Source organism: Typopeltis vanoorti, chromosome 15 (assembly GCF_054136105.1).
Source record: "Typopeltis vanoorti isolate ZY-2024b chromosome 15, IOZ_Tvanoo_1.0, whole genome shotgun sequence".
NCBI classification, from domain to species: domain Eukaryota; kingdom Metazoa; phylum Arthropoda; class Arachnida; order Uropygi; family Thelyphonidae; genus Typopeltis; species Typopeltis vanoorti.
The window spans coordinates 108,230,810-108,247,935 of NC_143563.1; the positions used below are offsets into that span (position 1 = coordinate 108,230,810).

Below are 17,126 nucleotides of genomic sequence, written 5' to 3' on the forward strand. Positions count from 1 at the left end.
AAATGGACGCGAATCTGTTTTTTTTTTTTTTTTAAATCTCAAACTGAAATTCTGCTTTCTGTACGGATAGCGTTGCACTGATCGAACTGCGTTTTTAAACTAAGAGATCAAAGTCACGTTCAGATACAATACCTCATGGTTCAGTTTCCTGCATGCATCCTAGACGTCAAAAGTTTTTTTTTTATTCTTTTTCAGTAAAAGAATAAAAATACTATTAAATACTATTCACACAGTAGCATACCTCAAAATACTGTTTACAACCTCCAAAAATCACTCGCGAAAACTATACTTCGCAACTCGACCACGATACGTACGTAATTAGTAACGTCGAAATGATCGTACCACTGCCAGACCCGCAAATTCGAAATCGGACCCATGTGGATAAACTTTATTTCTATTTATTTGTTTATATTTTTTATTGTATTATTTCTTCTCTTAAACTTACTCAGGGAATTTAAATAATAACTTTCCTGTCGAATTTCGTTCAAAGCTGACGCGGCCTGCATCCATACAGAGTAGGCTTATTAATTCGATGGTTCTTTAAATTATTTGGACAATAACTGGTCCACTAAAATAAGATCTAAACTCGATTCAAAGAAAGCACCAACACACACACACACACACACACACACACACACACACACACACACACACACACACACACACACACACACACACACACACACACACACACACACACAGAGAGAGAGAGAGAGAGAGAGAGAGTGGCAAACAAAACTCCTACACACAAAACATCAATTTTCACCTTTCTATTCATACGCAGAATTTCGGAAAGAAACTAAATCGAACAAGAAAGAAAACAAGAAAATTCACGCGCGGACATCCTTTTTTCTCACTTGCGCTTTTCTTTTCTAGAACAATGTCCGCAATTCCTCTTGGCAATTATCAAGAATGAATCGATGACAAGCCACCAGTGACAGACGCACTCCGAGGACGTGAGCGAACGCGAGATGATACAAAAGACTATCCCTGTAATGGTGACATTAATGGGTATTTTCGTCTCGTTGTCATCAGTCTTTGTGTCACCTTAAATAAAACAAACAAGCAAAAAAAAAAAAAAAAAAAAAAATTCTTTTTCACCTTTTACGTACATAAGAGAAAGATTGTAAACAGCGAAGACATGCTGATCCTGTTTTCAATATGCATCTGTGCAAAAAAAAAAAAAAAATTCTTTTTCACCTTTTACGTACATAAGAGAAAGATTGTAAACAGCGAAGACATGCTGATCCTGTTTTCAATATGCATCTGTGAAAAAAAAAAAAAAAAAAAAAAAAAAATTAACTTTAAAAATGCCACTCCACTATTTGGCTCTTTAAGATCCAATCCGATAATAAATACTCGCATTATCACGTCACTTTCTCACTTGAATTACAAATAAAAGTACTATTAGAACAACAATATCTAAAAGTTTGGTGGAATTAATTAAACTTTGTTGCTCGCTGGAGACTAGTTGTCACGAGCCACGCATGTTACGCGCTGTATTGTTGGTTGCGCGTGTCATGTAGAGATGTGAGTCACCTAAGTCTTTTAATTGGCAATCCAAATAGGATTCAACATCATGCCGTCATTTAAGCTGACAACGACGGTGATTCTTAAGACTTCTACCGCTTTTCTGAAAACGACGAACGTCAAGATTTGACGTTCGCCAGTTTCAGGAGATAAAACTGATCGCTGGATCAATAAGCTGATAAATGGAATGTAAATTATAGATGACAAAAGATACAAGTGCCATTGTGAAATAGAAATAACAAAATAATACAGAAATCTGACTTTCTCTTGTAAAAAAAAAAAAAAAATGACTTGTTTCATGCGCAGATCAAAATGGTGGTGGGGGGAGCTACTAAATCTTTTCTAAAAGTAAACGTTTATGTGACATAGTTCGTGGCATCGTTATCCTTCTGCCTACGCTCTCTTTTAACGTAATCCTATTGTTATCACAATTGTGAGACGTTATCTCAATTTATGAGACGTTTACGTATTAAGATCCCGGTGTCTTTTCTGTTCTTTGTGTACAGTGCCATTTGTATCTCCTTCGTGTACTATTCTAAAATGTATTTATTTCGCATTTTTTTTAGCTTTTTGACTACTATTATTTTCTCACGTGATATTATAACTGAGTGCTGCAACAATGGCAAAGAATTAACTAGTGATTTTTGTCTGCTTTATTCGATTTCCGGAAGATATTGAACCATTTTGCGCGCGCGCGCGCGTGTGTGTGTGTGTCGCTCGTGAATAATTAATATTAACTTCCAGAAATGAAATGCGCCCTTCCTAATAAAAACTTCATGAACATTGTGTAGTAGTTTAGAAATGTGAATGTTTATTGTCAAAACGATTCGAAATAAAAATACTAATTGTTTCCAGGCATTATGAAAAAACTCGTTTCTTTTTCTTTATTGAAAATATTTGCAAAATTTCAAACGGCTATCGGAATAAAAAGCATGGTACGATTAAAAAGAATATAAAATAAAATAAAAAGACAATTTTGTCAGACTATTTTGAACCTGAGGCAAATGAAAATTCAAAATTAACGCCTCCATAAAATATAACGCGTTTAAAAATAGTATTTACATGGATTAACCCACTATCTTTGGCGAGAATTTTGCCATTTTTCAATACGAGGAATTGCTTGTCGCAGTTTCTCGTAGTCGGCAAATGGCATTCTCGGAGTGCATCCTTTAGCGAGCGAAACACGTGATGTTCAGAAGGTGCCAGATCCGGGATACAGGCGGAATGGGAAAGATTAATCCAGCCGAGTATTGCAACTGCATCCTTTGTGCATAAGCTGCCGTGAGGCCGGCGTTGTCATAGAGAATGGGGACCACATTCAATCTCCTGGTGGGCGAACTCTGTGCTGATGCATTTTTTTCAGTTTTCCTCTCCAAAAGTCCATAAGCAAGATTCGCCTGTTCCAGAACATTTGTCGTGATTTCGCCCAAGGAATGTTGTCTTTTGAATGCAGTGAACTGAAATGATGCCATTCCATGAACTGTTTTTTCTTTCTCCCAGGGTCGTAATGGTGAACCCATGGTTTATCCTCCTCATTCTGGTAGGGGTGGAGAAGTCCCGAACACATAATTTTCCTTTATATTTGTAGTTCAGCATTTGCGGAAATCCGGTTGTAGCCGATTGCTAATGATAGACACCATCAATGTCCGATGCCAACCGCATTGCACCATTCGTGAGTTGTGTTGTAAGGATCCTCCTTGATCGCCTCATGAATGTGACACTTATTGTCCTTCGTCACCGCCGGGCTTCTTCGATGTTTTTCTCTGAACTTGAGTTCAGAGAAGATCACCTCTCTTGAAATGTGCTTCTGCCCATTTTTCAGATGAATTTCCATCATCTGCAGAAAGGAATTCGGCCACCACTTTTGAGTTCGTAGGCGCATGTATAACAGCCACCATTTTGAATTACGTCTGCGCTACTCCCATGTGGAAGAACTACAAATCAACAGTTTTTTTCTCTAAGATTTCTGAAGTAAACTTGAGTGTAATCTTCAGCAATATTCAAGACGAAGCTTTCAAAGATGACTGAACAAAGCAACTCTTTAGAGATACGTATTAATTTTGTTAGACGCATCTAAGGATGGCAAGCATTACTACATGAGCCTTGGTCTGCTTATTTATGTCCATTTAAAAGTACTGGTACCAACTGCAGTCGTTATTAGTGAAATACAATAGAAAGCTCACAGTGACAGCATACCCATTCATTTCTTTCTGTAAGGCCAATATCCATACCGGCTAACCAGCATTCTAAACGCAGCCCTGTAATTACCGTATATCGCCATGCTGCAAACAGAAGAATAAACTATCTCTTTTACATAATAAGATCGCATGCTCTATAAGAATTATGAGATGACCTCACAATCTCTCTCTGCGATGTTCTCCGTTTAATAGCTAGTTTAAATAATCCTTTAATTTAATTTAATTTATTTGTTTTTTACAATAGAACCGTTACTTTTAAATATAACAGTATAAACTTAATTACGCTAAAGTAACGTGTAGTTAACAATGAAAGAATATATTGTAACTAACAACCTACGTGATTGTTGTGATTAACCTAGTAAGCCAATCTGTGTCTATGAGACAAATGCTGATTGTTACGTCATTTCATGAAATCTGAAACAGCACAAAATGTTTCTGTGGGTGCCTGATGGAGCACGATTACGTTTTCACCGAATCAACGGGAATATTTGGTTGGGGTGGATAAAACTACGCTATTTGCAATTAAAGAACGTAATTTTATCCACTTGGTTTTAAATTACTGGATTCAATTTGTTGAAAACCAAACCTCATTTCCAAATAAGATGAGATTTTCCATCTTAATATTTTCTCAAAAAACGTCAATGTATTGCAGCTTCCTCACTGCCTTAATAAATTTATGGTTGAATCTGAGGGTTCAACATTCTCTCTCATGCAAGAGATAGCCTTTAAAAGGATGAACTAGTTCCATATTTCATATCATGGAGATATGAGGCATCCATCCCATCTTTGTGACGTATGAAGGAACCTCACAAACGAGGCCGGATGCGAACCCTCAGCCTTTCGGCTGGTAAGTGGATACCCTCAGTATCCAGTCAGTATATCCAATCTTTCATCCAGCATTCTTGAATACATTTAATTACTGTACCGAGCAGCACTGTTGAAAATATCGCATTTACAATTCGCTGAGAAAACCATCGAATATCTGGCGATTAATTAATTTTTCGAGTTATGCAGTCTTAAATCTAATAGTTAAAGCCTAATGACCATAAGAATCTTCGATGAAATTGGTCATTTGAGTAATCGCAATGAATTTACAATATTTTACCATTCTGGTACATTTCAGAAATCGCGCGCATGTCAAGTAGAGTTCAAGCATTGCAATTCTGTTATTTAAACAATAAAAGAAATAGTTGCGGAAAATTTCATGCACGTGAACAAGACCTACCTTTGTTAGAGTTCGGTGGACAAGAAATCCGAAATTCTATAAAATGTGCCGTGCTGGAGCGTGTATGGAAGGGGGCGGGGTTAAAAGCTCACGTCGTTGTTACTGGGAACGAGCAACAGTAAAAATTGGAAAAGATAAACGTAAGCGCTTCAATAGCTGGAAGTGCGTGAACACTGGGAGGGGGGGGGGAGATCATGACTAACTACGTAACATTAAGCAACAAGATAGGGTTGACTGAAACGATTAAACAGGAAATTGGTAGGTGGACATAAAATCTCTTTGTTTGGTTGAATCTTCATTCACTCCTAACTCGCAGTTTTGTCTTACTCAATCTGTTCATTCCTTATTACTTTTGTCAAGCTCTCACCCCCCGCCCCTGCTACTACGGCGAGAGAATTTTTCGTTCCACAAAACAGACAAAAAGCATGATCACGCGCGCGGGGTTGGGTTACAGTTGTTTCCTACACAATTCCAATCGCGCAATCGAATCCTCTTATTAGCCACCATCGTATCAGTTTCTGAATTCCAAATTTACAACAGTTGTATTGTACATACAAAGCACGTGATATGAGAACGCTTCTCTGAAATGTGCTAGTCTTTACGACTTCCATTATTTATTACGTCACCAAAAAAATAAATAACAATATTATGAGGTGTCTGTCTCTATCAGATTATAATGGGAATTTTTATAAACTGTGTTTGCAATTAAATATTTTGTCTTAACAACTGAAATTGCATTCACAATCAAAATACAAATAAAGATAACTTTCTGAGAACCTTTTTAAATGCACTTGAAACAAAATAAGCCAACAGGCATTTATAAAGACACTAAATGAGATTTAAAGCTGGAGTAATATTAATTAACGAGTTCATAGTATTTACAAATATGAAAATGATAACGGCACAAAACACGCCAGTTTTTATGCCATAATGTTTTAGACGTTCCGAAATCAAGCGAGGGGGGGAACACAATTGGTATACATAACCTGGATTCCTCATGGTTCGCTAATGCAATCTGACAATGAGCTAATTTATAGCCTGCTATGCAAAGCATTGTTATCCAGTTCTTTGGCCATCGCTTTGGCAACAATGTAGTTGCATCATTCATTATCGCTCAGCTTGCACGTTTTCACTTTATTGCCAAAAAGTTTCGTAATTAGTATACAACCTGTATTATTTTACATAATTTAGGTGTGAAATTTTATCAAAAATACTAACGTCGTTAAAATCGTGATTATCCTGAGTGAGTGAAGTAGACGCAGGATACAAACTGCTGGACGAGATAAGCAATCCTCAGTACGAACCTCAATGTGAAAAAAAAGAAAAGGAAAAAACTAGGATAAAATTGTTCATTCAACAAGTTTGTGAGTCCTGTGATGTACTTCATCACAGGACTCACACGGATAAAATATTTTAATTTGAAAACAAACAAAAAAAAAAAGTATATTAATAGACTGATTCCTAAACCAAACTGCCATACATGGAACTGTTGATATTAAATTGGTGGTTCGCTTCATGATGACATATTAAACACATTGTTGACTGTTGAGCTGCGCTTTGTTTTAATTTTAATCAGCTACTGTCAGCATACGTAAGAAACTGAGAACGAGATTATGATAGAAAATATTACATAACACAGCTCAACAATGAACCACGTGTTTCAAATATCAATACGATTAGCGCCACAGTTCACCGACAATATTGTCTATTGCAGCAGATGATTTAGGAATCAGTATGGTTAATATAAGTTTTTCAGATTAAAATATTTTCTGCATTATGTACATTACGGAGTACTTCTATATGGAGCATAGGATTTTTTACTTAATATTATTTTTTCATTCTGGTTTATACCGGAAGCAATACCAAGAATAATACTCAACTTATTATTGAGTAAGCTCAAATATTAAGGTAAATATTTTAGCTGACTCCAAAATGATATTATCTTATCTTAAATCTTATTTAAAAATCACACATTATTGTAGAAATTAAAGTGTTAATAGTGTGAGCTGTCTTTATTTTTTGTCGTATATTTTATTAGTTATTTGTCTGTGGCGATATTCATCTTCGTAGCACTGGTTCATTTTAAAGATAACATGGAAAACACGAATCAGTTTAAAAGCTGTGAAGTTGAAAACTTCATAATTAGCAATGAAAATTATTATTATAAGACAGTATGTTTGCAGAATCGGAAACAATACCAAGGAAGATCGGTAACAACTATCAAAGCATTGTTGAATTCATTTCATTGTTTAGCTGAGCAAACTATTTAGTGAAGAGTTAATCTGTTAACAATGCCTACGAACTGAGCGATTCATTCCATGAATATTTTTATGAAAAATTTTATTATGAACTTTTTCCGTTATAAGAATTGTAATAAAAATAAATTGATGATCTTTAACAAATCTTTACAACAAATGCGTATCTACTACATTCCGTTACACTTCACATTGATCTAACAATTGCATAAATGATCCAATAACAAAAATTTGAAACAAAAAATGCATGGAATCCCCATTGAATTTATTACAACTAACGAAAACCTGTGATAACATTCTGCAATATATTAGTGTGTATTCTGTACTTCATACGCTTATGTTTACTGTAACTAACTGAATTTTTATCCAATATTTAGACTGATGGCATCCAGTATTTAAATTGATGAGCTTTAGATGTACAAATCATACGACTCAGGCTACAATAAATGTTTAAAAAAAAACAATCAAAATAGTCATTAAATCATATGAAAACATAACATTTAAACAAAACAAAACAAAACTATAGCTCTCTTATGGGTTTCATGGAAACAAGTGCAACTTGGGCTCCATACAGTGGCAACAAGTTTGGTGGGACGTTAATGCATTCGTTGGGAAACACGGCGGCCTGATTCACCAGAAGGTCTTTATCTGTTGTCATTGTCAGGTATCCACCAGTCGCAGATGCGGTCTCGATGTTCGTTTCGGCCCGTTTCCTCGATGTGTTGATGAACCACCAGATGGCAAAAATGCAGCCGATTACAACAATGATGACAAGGATTATCATCATTATCATCTGACCAAGCACGTGGGTATCTGTCACGAAAAATAAAAAAAAAAAACGAATCAAGCAAAAATACTCAAAAATACTGTTCGACCACAGATCCGAGAGCCTAGTCTGGCAACTTGCCAAGAAGAGTCAATTCGTGTTGAAGGGGAAAAAGAAATAAGTTGATGTACGAACTGGTCACCAACACGCAAAATCACGTGCTTTATACGCAAAATTTGCTAACTATTATACAAGCAAAATAGTTTCCACTTTGAAAACTACAACGTTCATAAAAGAAAAGTTAATTTTCCGACGTGTAATAATAAACAACTCATCCCACAAGACAGATTGATTACCCTATTATCGGAATGGATTCTCCTTCTTTTGACATGCGCAGAAGTGTCGAAGGGTCTCGTATCTGTGGGCGTACAGTAGCAGACAGTTATTTTTTAGTTTCTAGTTAGTTTTTAACATACATTACTCAAGATAAATATAAGTAAACTACTCATTACTGACTAAATTTCTAAAAAATCTATTTTTGAATAATGCAAAATGAATGTTATTTATTAAATTAGAAACTAAAAACCCTAAATTTAGCATTTGCAATAAATTAAGGACATTTTACATTTAATCAAGGACATTTTACATTAAGCCAAGGATATTTTACAATTGAAAATAATACATGCGATGCTGAAAAATTTAATACTTTCATGTTTGAACTCTTTGAAATCATACGCGATAATCCTTCTTTACATTTCACAAAAACTCTACTTTATGGTGGATATCACTTCTCATTTAAACGCACTAAATAAGAAACTAGAAGGAAAGGGAAATACAACAGTTTTGCTTTTAGAAGAAGTGATTTCGTTTGAACAAAAATTATATTTGTTTGCGACAGACTGAAAACCCAGGATTTGTGGAATTCAAAATTTAGAAATCTTAAAGCTGACCTGGAGGAGTTGGGAAGACAAAAATCTACCTTTGCAATACAAAAAAAATGGTCTGAAATAAAAGATCTTAAAAAGCAAGATCAGATTGTATTTGACACGTGGAATTGTTTACCGCACACTTACATTCGGTGATTTCAAGCATACGCATTTGGAATTCTATCGATTTTCGGATCGACATATTTCTGTGAGCAAATATCTTCTAATATGAATTTTATTAAAAGTGAGTTGAGAAACCTACTAAACAACGCGAGTCTTTCGTCATGCTTGAAAATGAAAATTACCGCGTATTCGCCGCAGATCGAGAAACTATCCCAAGAAGTTCAACAGCAAAAGTTGCACTAAGAAGATATTTTAAATGTAAAAAAAAGAAAGAAAGAAAGAAAGAGGTATGTTATTGGATTTTATACATGTGTTTTTGTAAGGAGGAGCAAATCTTTGTTTTATTATTTAATATTTAAAAATATCATATAATTTCGTGTGACATGCCACCCCTGTGTTTAACAAGTATGATAACGTGTGTTACTGTAAAAAAAAAAAAAAAAAAAACTGAATAAATAATTTAATTATAATATTTTTCAATGTAGTTTCTAAATTTAAAGCAGTGATAAGCAATTAAATAGTAAATCAAATACTCGGTTCGATCAGCATAAAGAATATTTTCTTTTACTTTGATAAGAAAGTATTAATTTACTTTCCATTATTTAGGTATATTTTAATTTTTTAACCTGCACAAATAAATCCACATGTAAAAATCAACATTCATAAAATAGATTTTTAATTAAAATATACTAATTCTGCCGTACAAAACGAACGCCGTGGACCGCACAAAAAAAAAAAAACTGGGAGGGCCGCATGCAACCCGCGGACTATTGGTTGCGCATCACTGCTCCCTAAATTTTTTTTAACAGATATAATTTTAAAAATGGCTCTTCAATCCAAAAAAGGTTGCCAGCCCCTGATCTACACCATAGGTGGCCAACAGCAGGCCGTTAAAATATCACGTTTAGGGCCGCATGCGGCCCTTAACGTGATTTTCTGCTGCCCGCGGCAGGATAAAAACTACATTAAATTATATGTATTTTCAATTTAGCTATTAGTTTCGACCGCATATTTTCTGATTCATATACTAGTTATTATCGTTATTTCGGATGACGGAAACAATTTATATTCTTTATTCAATTCAATAATTCAAAATTCAATTCAGTAATTCAATACATATAACTACTGCCTTGAAAAAATGCAGTTTATTTTTATTTAAGTATGTCTAAAAGTGTGCGGCCCGTGACGCTACCACTCATCATATATTGGCCCTCATATAGAATGAAGTTGGCCACTCCTGATCTACACAATCCAGCATCCACCATCAATCACAAACATCCATGCCGGCGGCGGGTTTCGAACCAGCAACCTTTTGGTTAGAGAGCGGATACACTAACAACTCGGCCAACCAGGCCGGGCAACCTAATGGAAGGTGTCTCGGCGGAAACCATGAACAGACACACACACACACACATTTCGCAACAGTAAGTGCAATTCATATCATAAGAAGCAACACTATACCATCGGCATTGCCATCTCTAAACTTCAGTGTGGTAACACTCCGATTAAAAAAAAGCGTTCTCTGGGGCATCCTCCATTTCTAAATACATCAATCATTTGGGAAAAAGAGCGACTCGTAGCTCCAGTTCCTATCAGTCCACGTTCCAGGTTGCATGCTAATCCAAGACGTTCACCCATTGTATCTAAGATAGTGTGATGAATGGAACTCTTCAGTGACAACTCACGGTAAACCCCCGTTTCGTGAAAAACACTAGGGTCTGCTTCTGCCTGCTGGCTTCCCCGAAAGTATATTTCATGGAGCACGATGGTGAGACCAAGCAACGCACTATTTCAGGTCTAACAGGTCACATCTCGAACTCAATGTCACCAATTCTTCATAAACTTAAGAATGTTTAACTGTTGCAGTAATACTAGCCAATGATCACGCAGCGTCTCTCACTGGAATACAAAAAATGCTTATCATCCCGACTAGCTTTCTTTCAGCATCAACTCGTAAAAAAATAAAAAATAAAATAACGAACTCTCCCGAGGAAGGAAACGATCTCAGTAAGTCAAATAACACCAGCACGTATGAGCCATGGGCATAAGCTTCAGTATTTCTGGAAGTGATTGTCACTGGAAGAATAAAAGAGTTCCACAGAGAACCGAAGTACGTTCCTGCTAATATTACATGAACAACAGTACCATAGCTACGATTTTTTACGAACTTGTCCCAAACAAGTTATATTAACTTGTACAAGTCGTCGAGTTTCTGCTGTGAGGTTTCACTGTATAAACGTCAGCAGAGCACAGATGTAGCTCGTCTTCTGATCCGAGTTCGCGAACCTTAGCCTAAAATATACTCCTGGCAGCTTGGAAATTTAATGTTGCGCACATTCCAACCAGGAGTGATGTTTCGGTAATAACAACACCTGCTGTTGTAGCGCTCAACAGTTACCATTCAGTCATACAGTAATATGCTATTAGGTCATAATTTCGAAATGCTTCATAAGTTTTTTATGTGTACGTCGTAGTTTATCACGTGCTTTCAAAACTACATAGCAATCTTACAGCCAACAACATCCGGCTGATTGTGTAAATGGTACATTGTTAAGCCATAATTCGTTAACAGCTTTGGTATGTGCGTACACGTGTTAATATATAACAGACATCTTCATACATAAAAAGGTTGCATTTTCAAGCTGGAGTAAATGAAAATCACAGACTTTTTTTTAAGCACTAAGGAATCAAAAACCAGTTTCCAACTTTGCAATTCGCGTCCAATTTTCATGAAAAAATCTACTTCAAATGCGTTTTCTGTTTCTCAATATTGTTCCGTTATTTCCAAGAACAACATTTCGCAATTTAATCAACTAAAAGTTGGGCAAAGCTTCAAAGAAACTTCCGGAAAAAACTCCGCTGCGGCATTACGTGACTGAAAAACCTTAGGGAATTTTTTTTCAGTCCCCTTGAATTCGTTTCCCAAGAAATCGCTAAATAATATTTGGAACTTCCAAATATTTCCAAATAAATATCCAAAGGTAGCCAAAAATTCAGAAGAATTTGAGCCCAAAATTTATTTCTGGGATTCTTTATTTCAGTATAATGCTAACGAAGTATTGGCTCGTCCTTTTGCACTGCTCAATGAACTGATTTTCTTAAAATATTTCAAATATTTCAAGCGATACTGATCGGTCGAAAGCAATATACAAAAACTTTCTCAAAGATTCCACAGAATTCAAAGTCATTCTCCAGCATAACGAATAGGAATCTCTTTGCTTCATTGCTTGCTGTCACGTGCATCAACTATTGATAGATGCGTGCAATGTAAAAGGCAGATGAGTAATCTTTTCCCAGGGAGTATTGCAGCCCTCCTTCCAAGATTTAAGCCGGTGTAATCGCGCTAGTGAAATTAAGAATTTAAACGACAAAAGGGGGCGCTTTTCACCCGACAGCCATTTCGAACTCATAATATTTAACATAAAAGGTTGGATTGGGTTTCCCAAGGAACAGACGTCGGAAGCTTTTTGACGACCAGTGGCGAAGATGCTCTTCTATTTTCTGTGCAATTAACACTTACTTGTGGAAGAACTCGTCCCCCCCCACACACACTGCTTTAATAAGATCATAGTAGTAGATATAATGCAACACAGCTCTGGTAAAACAACAGCAAAAACAAAGCATACGATCTCGTACTTGTTACGCGTGGTTAGATCTGCTATATAATTCAAATCAAAATTGCTTCCCAAGAAAAAATTAGGAAAATTTTCAATTTAAAAAAAAAAAAAACGATTTTTTAAAATAATTTTTAATTTAAAAGGAAAAAATAGTAAAAATGTAGAACTGTATTTTGATGAAATACAGTAAGGCCAGATGTTAATGTGTCTGGTGCTTTAAACCTGGAAAGGTGTTCGGTGTAGGAAGGACTGGTAATAATAATTTGGAATCTATTTTTTGTATTTGAATAGGGACGTTATTCGGTTAATTTTATTAGCCTAGTATAGATGATAAAATCGGAGCATTCAGGAATGGACAAATTCATATTTGATTATAATGAATTTTTCCGGTATTAATTGGATGCGGGGGGGGGTGGTCTCAAAACAGAAGCTGAAGGAGAAGGAAATGTAGTTTGAGTCAACTGTGGCATTTATTGGATGCTTTGACTGAATTATTCGGGATATTGAAACAGACGTAGCTCGTTGACACTTACGAAAACTTATAAACTCACGGATCTGTACAAATGTGTCCACAGATTTTGTAGGAAACTAGGTGGCTTTTTCCAGTTTCTACCCTGGTAGGCATTTATTGCACGATGTCGTTTGAATTCTCCTAATTTCAGTAACTAATATTTAATGAAAATAATAATGCTGGTGACAACAGTGCTTATTCTTGAGTAGTGTGCATGGCTCACCATAAGATCCAACAGTTCTATCAAGGGCTGGTCCGTGTTCGGCAAGCATTCTTGAGTCTCTCACGTGGTTCTGTTTGTAGTGGTCATAAGTGAAAATGCCATTGTCGTCCATGTGACTCATCGACTGCTCCAGTGACTGGCTTGGAGTCTCATCCGTCTCCTCAATTGGAACGTGAATTCTGGAGGAAGGAAAAAAAAAAACAGAAATAGAAATTTATTCGTGTTTGCTCAACAAAATGATAACATACAGTACAATGTAGATAAAATGAATAAGTTCAAACTTATTGTAAGAAATGTAATATTTTATAGCTGTGCATCGTACGCCATTTTCTTCCACATAGAGAGTGTAATGCTCATTAGGCATAACTCCCTTGGAAATGAGTTTGCAGTTGGCCTCTGACAATGTTCCGATTAATGCCTGAGTACATAGACGAAAGCGACGCAAGAGAATATGCAGAAAACTGCCGTCATCTTGTGCTGCTATCCTAGCTGTACACTGCGCGAGTTCAACGGTCGATTTTTCAGATTAAAAACAAGGCTGCCTTCGGAACTTATCTGCGTCAGATAAGAAGCTCTAATTATCTGCTCTAAGAGCGACCAACTAGTGAACCAGCTGAACAAATACATACCTCTAAAAATTCCTGTAGTTGGAGACTAGAATCAAATTTACAAGGTGTTTTGCCTAATGATTAACATCATGAAGATTGCCATGAGGTTAGGAAAGGTAAGAAGTATTTACTTTTTCTTTTAAATAATTTATCTCTTCACGTATGACATTTTGGTGGTGGTGATGGCAGCGTAGAGAGATGGCCATAAACGGAGTAGACTTGATTAAACTCCACCTGGGATAGAGATTAATCAAGTAGTTAGGATAGTCAAGATCCTGAAAATACGAGTTTTTAAAGCTAAGAGAAATCAAGTAATCTCTCCAACAAATATTGAAGTACTAGTTAATGAATTAATTTCATTTTGGTCAGTCGACAAACCCGAGAAATATGCAACAATGATCAGTTGGATTAAACAGAAAACAGAGTGTTAGGGGTGACATGAGGATAGAAAGCCGTGAGATTTAAATCAGGATCGTAACGTGGATACGTCTAAATGTGATTATTCATATGTGAATAATCTCTGCCATATCTTTGTGGTATATTGAAGCTGGCGTCGTGAATTTGGCAGTTCCTTAGTAGCTCAGAGTGTCCTCAGTTTTTTTTTTTTTTTTTAAATTATGTATTTGGGTGTACTCAACCCTGTAATGCGTTTTGAGTGCAACAGTTAGTCAATTGGAGCTGCAGATATTACTGTTAAGCCGTTGCCGTGGTTACTGGTTATGTGTGCCAAAAGCATCTCTGCAAACTGAATTATGATAAGTATTATCTTTCATATCACTTCTAACATGTTACGACTGTAGACCAAGATTAGCAGGGAAGTTCTGTACTGGTAAGAACTTTTAACCCTTTAACTGACAATAACCCTTTAACTGATAATAACCCTTTTAACCCTTTAAATGTTTGACTATTGTTCACATGTTCTGGAGGTCCATAACTTCTTAAAAGATAACGTAAAGAATGCATAATAAGGAATCGCAAATTATAACATTAGCGTGATTTAAAATCTGGAATTAAGACACGTCGATTTTTTCCCGTACATTTTGGAGTAGCTTCAATTTTAAGTTGCGCATAATCATTATCATACTAAGAATTCAACTTGGTAATTATGAACAAAGTATTGTTAATTTTGGGCGAACTTCTTTATCTCTTATTTCTCAAATATCATTCTGACTAATTCCGTCAAAGTAATATTTCGCAAAAGTATAACTCTAAATTATGGCGATTAAGTAATCGCTTCAACAGTGAAAAAACGTGCTGAAAATCCCCCCCTCCACCAAAAAAAAAAAAAAAAACACTAAAAATTAAGCCAGTGAAGAAAAATCCTCAATGATACATATTATCAATACATTTTCCCAAATGATATAAAATTCGCTCGCGCCACTTCGTGAAACGCTCAAGTCGATACCGTTGACTAAAGCACAATAAAGGTTGGCGAATAGTGAACAGCAGTGGTGTTCTAGTTAATTTAACAATTCAGAATACGATAAATGTAGCAAACGTTAAAATAATAGATAGTATGTGAAACACCGTATAGTCATTATACAGTATCCTACCAAAAGTTGTGGAACACATGAGGTTATGAATAAAGCATTGATTACTGAAAGAAATTAGTCACGTGTTGTCCCCATCGTAACAATAGCCTTAATGCACACTGAGCAGCATTTTACGAATTTCTCGACAGCTGACAGTATGCCCAATCCATTCATTAAAGCAAGGCCGTCACATAATTCGATAATTACACACACACTCTCTCTTAGGGTTTTCACTTGGTTTTCATTAAGACAATTAATGTGAAGTCAGCAGCCTCTATACAAAAGTAACCTAGTTCACGCGCAAACTTTTTGCTTATACTTAGTTGAAGAATTAAACAAGAATATAATTTCTTGGCATTTTTAATTTAATACATCATCACCATATGTTCATGTATGAAAAGGGAAATATACACAGAAATATTCACATAACAAAAACTCCTGGCAATTGGATGAAAGCGAGCCAAGTTGCTTTGTTTTGTACCAAATGATAATGTCAGATGGGTCATGAGCCTCATCTTCAAAACGAAGTTTGCTTATGTGTTGCCAAACTTGGTCTTCCTCTGTGTCCATTAGTTTCCCTGTAGTGAGCAACATCTCCGGCTTAACTGGAGATGTGCGTCGGAAAACAGCTGCACATCTCCAGTTAAGCCGGTCCCAATGTCATTAACATACAAGTTAAACAAGTCTCAAAACATCCATGTTATTCCACTAATGACCTTCCTCTTTTGGGATAGCACTCCTCAGTATACAACCGGCTAATACCTGTCCGACAGCCAGTCTGCTACCCAACGTACCAGTCTTATCCAATCCCATCTGTTTCAGTTTAGCTTGTCCTGTGGCAATTATCAAAGACCTTTGAAAAATCCAAACACCCCGACCATATATGCATCTCTTTTATCGAATGAATTTGTCACTGTACTTAAGTGAAGGTAGCAATAACTCTAGAACCCAGATAAAAACTCTGTTTTGCAGATGATGTTGTACATATTGACTAACATTCAGACTGCCCACAACCACTTGGATGGTTTATGTAAAAATACAGCATTGGATGGATTGGCTGTCAACGGCAGTAAAACTAAAGTCGTAAAGACAGAATAGAAGAAATATTAAGCTTAATGACCACATTCTTTATGAAGTAAATGATTTTCGGTATCTTGGTTTCTACTCGATGCTCTAACAGACATGGCGAAAAGAAAGCTCTTCAATTCCATAAAAGCCTAACTAATATGTTCTGGAAATCCAACCTCGTCACCACAAATACTAAAATTCGTTTGTACCAAACCACCACATTCTTAGTATTATTATTCAGTTAAATATATCTGCTTAAAAACGCCTTGTATAATTCAAAATCTTCATCTTCGGATGCCTTGTAATGGTTTATATCAAAGACTCGCACTGTTCTGTCAAAGTTTCCTAACTTTGATGCAAAATTGAAGATTAATGCCAGTCTAAAAATAGCCATTCGTATAAGAATGTACACATAGTACGGATTCAATAAAAACTACCACAAAGTATACGAACATGCCTACAACTCATTAAACAGAGTGAAAGGTTTTTATATAAATATAGATTTTTCACTCAGGCTACATATTCGTTCTGTCTACAAAAAATC

General features: G+C 35.9%; 1 protein-coding gene across 6 annotated transcripts in view; it reads right to left on the reverse strand.

Annotated features, from left to right (window-relative positions):
- Positions 1-7,314: 7,314 nt before the first annotated feature.
- Positions 7,315-17,126, reverse strand: part of LOC150099063 (uncharacterized) — a 44,490-nt gene continuing 34,678 nt past the window's right edge. For all 6 annotated transcript variants that reach the window (XM_090405553.1, XM_090405559.1, XM_090405552.1 and 3 more), the window contains 2 exons: positions 13,375-13,553; positions 7,315-8,021 (listed from right to left, as the gene is read on the reverse strand). In XM_090405553.1, the coding sequence (XP_090261679.1) occupies positions 7,729-8,021; positions 13,375-13,553 (472 nt within the window). In that variant the 3' untranslated portion in view covers positions 7,315-7,728. The remainder of the gene's footprint in view (positions 8,022-13,374; positions 13,554-17,126) is intronic.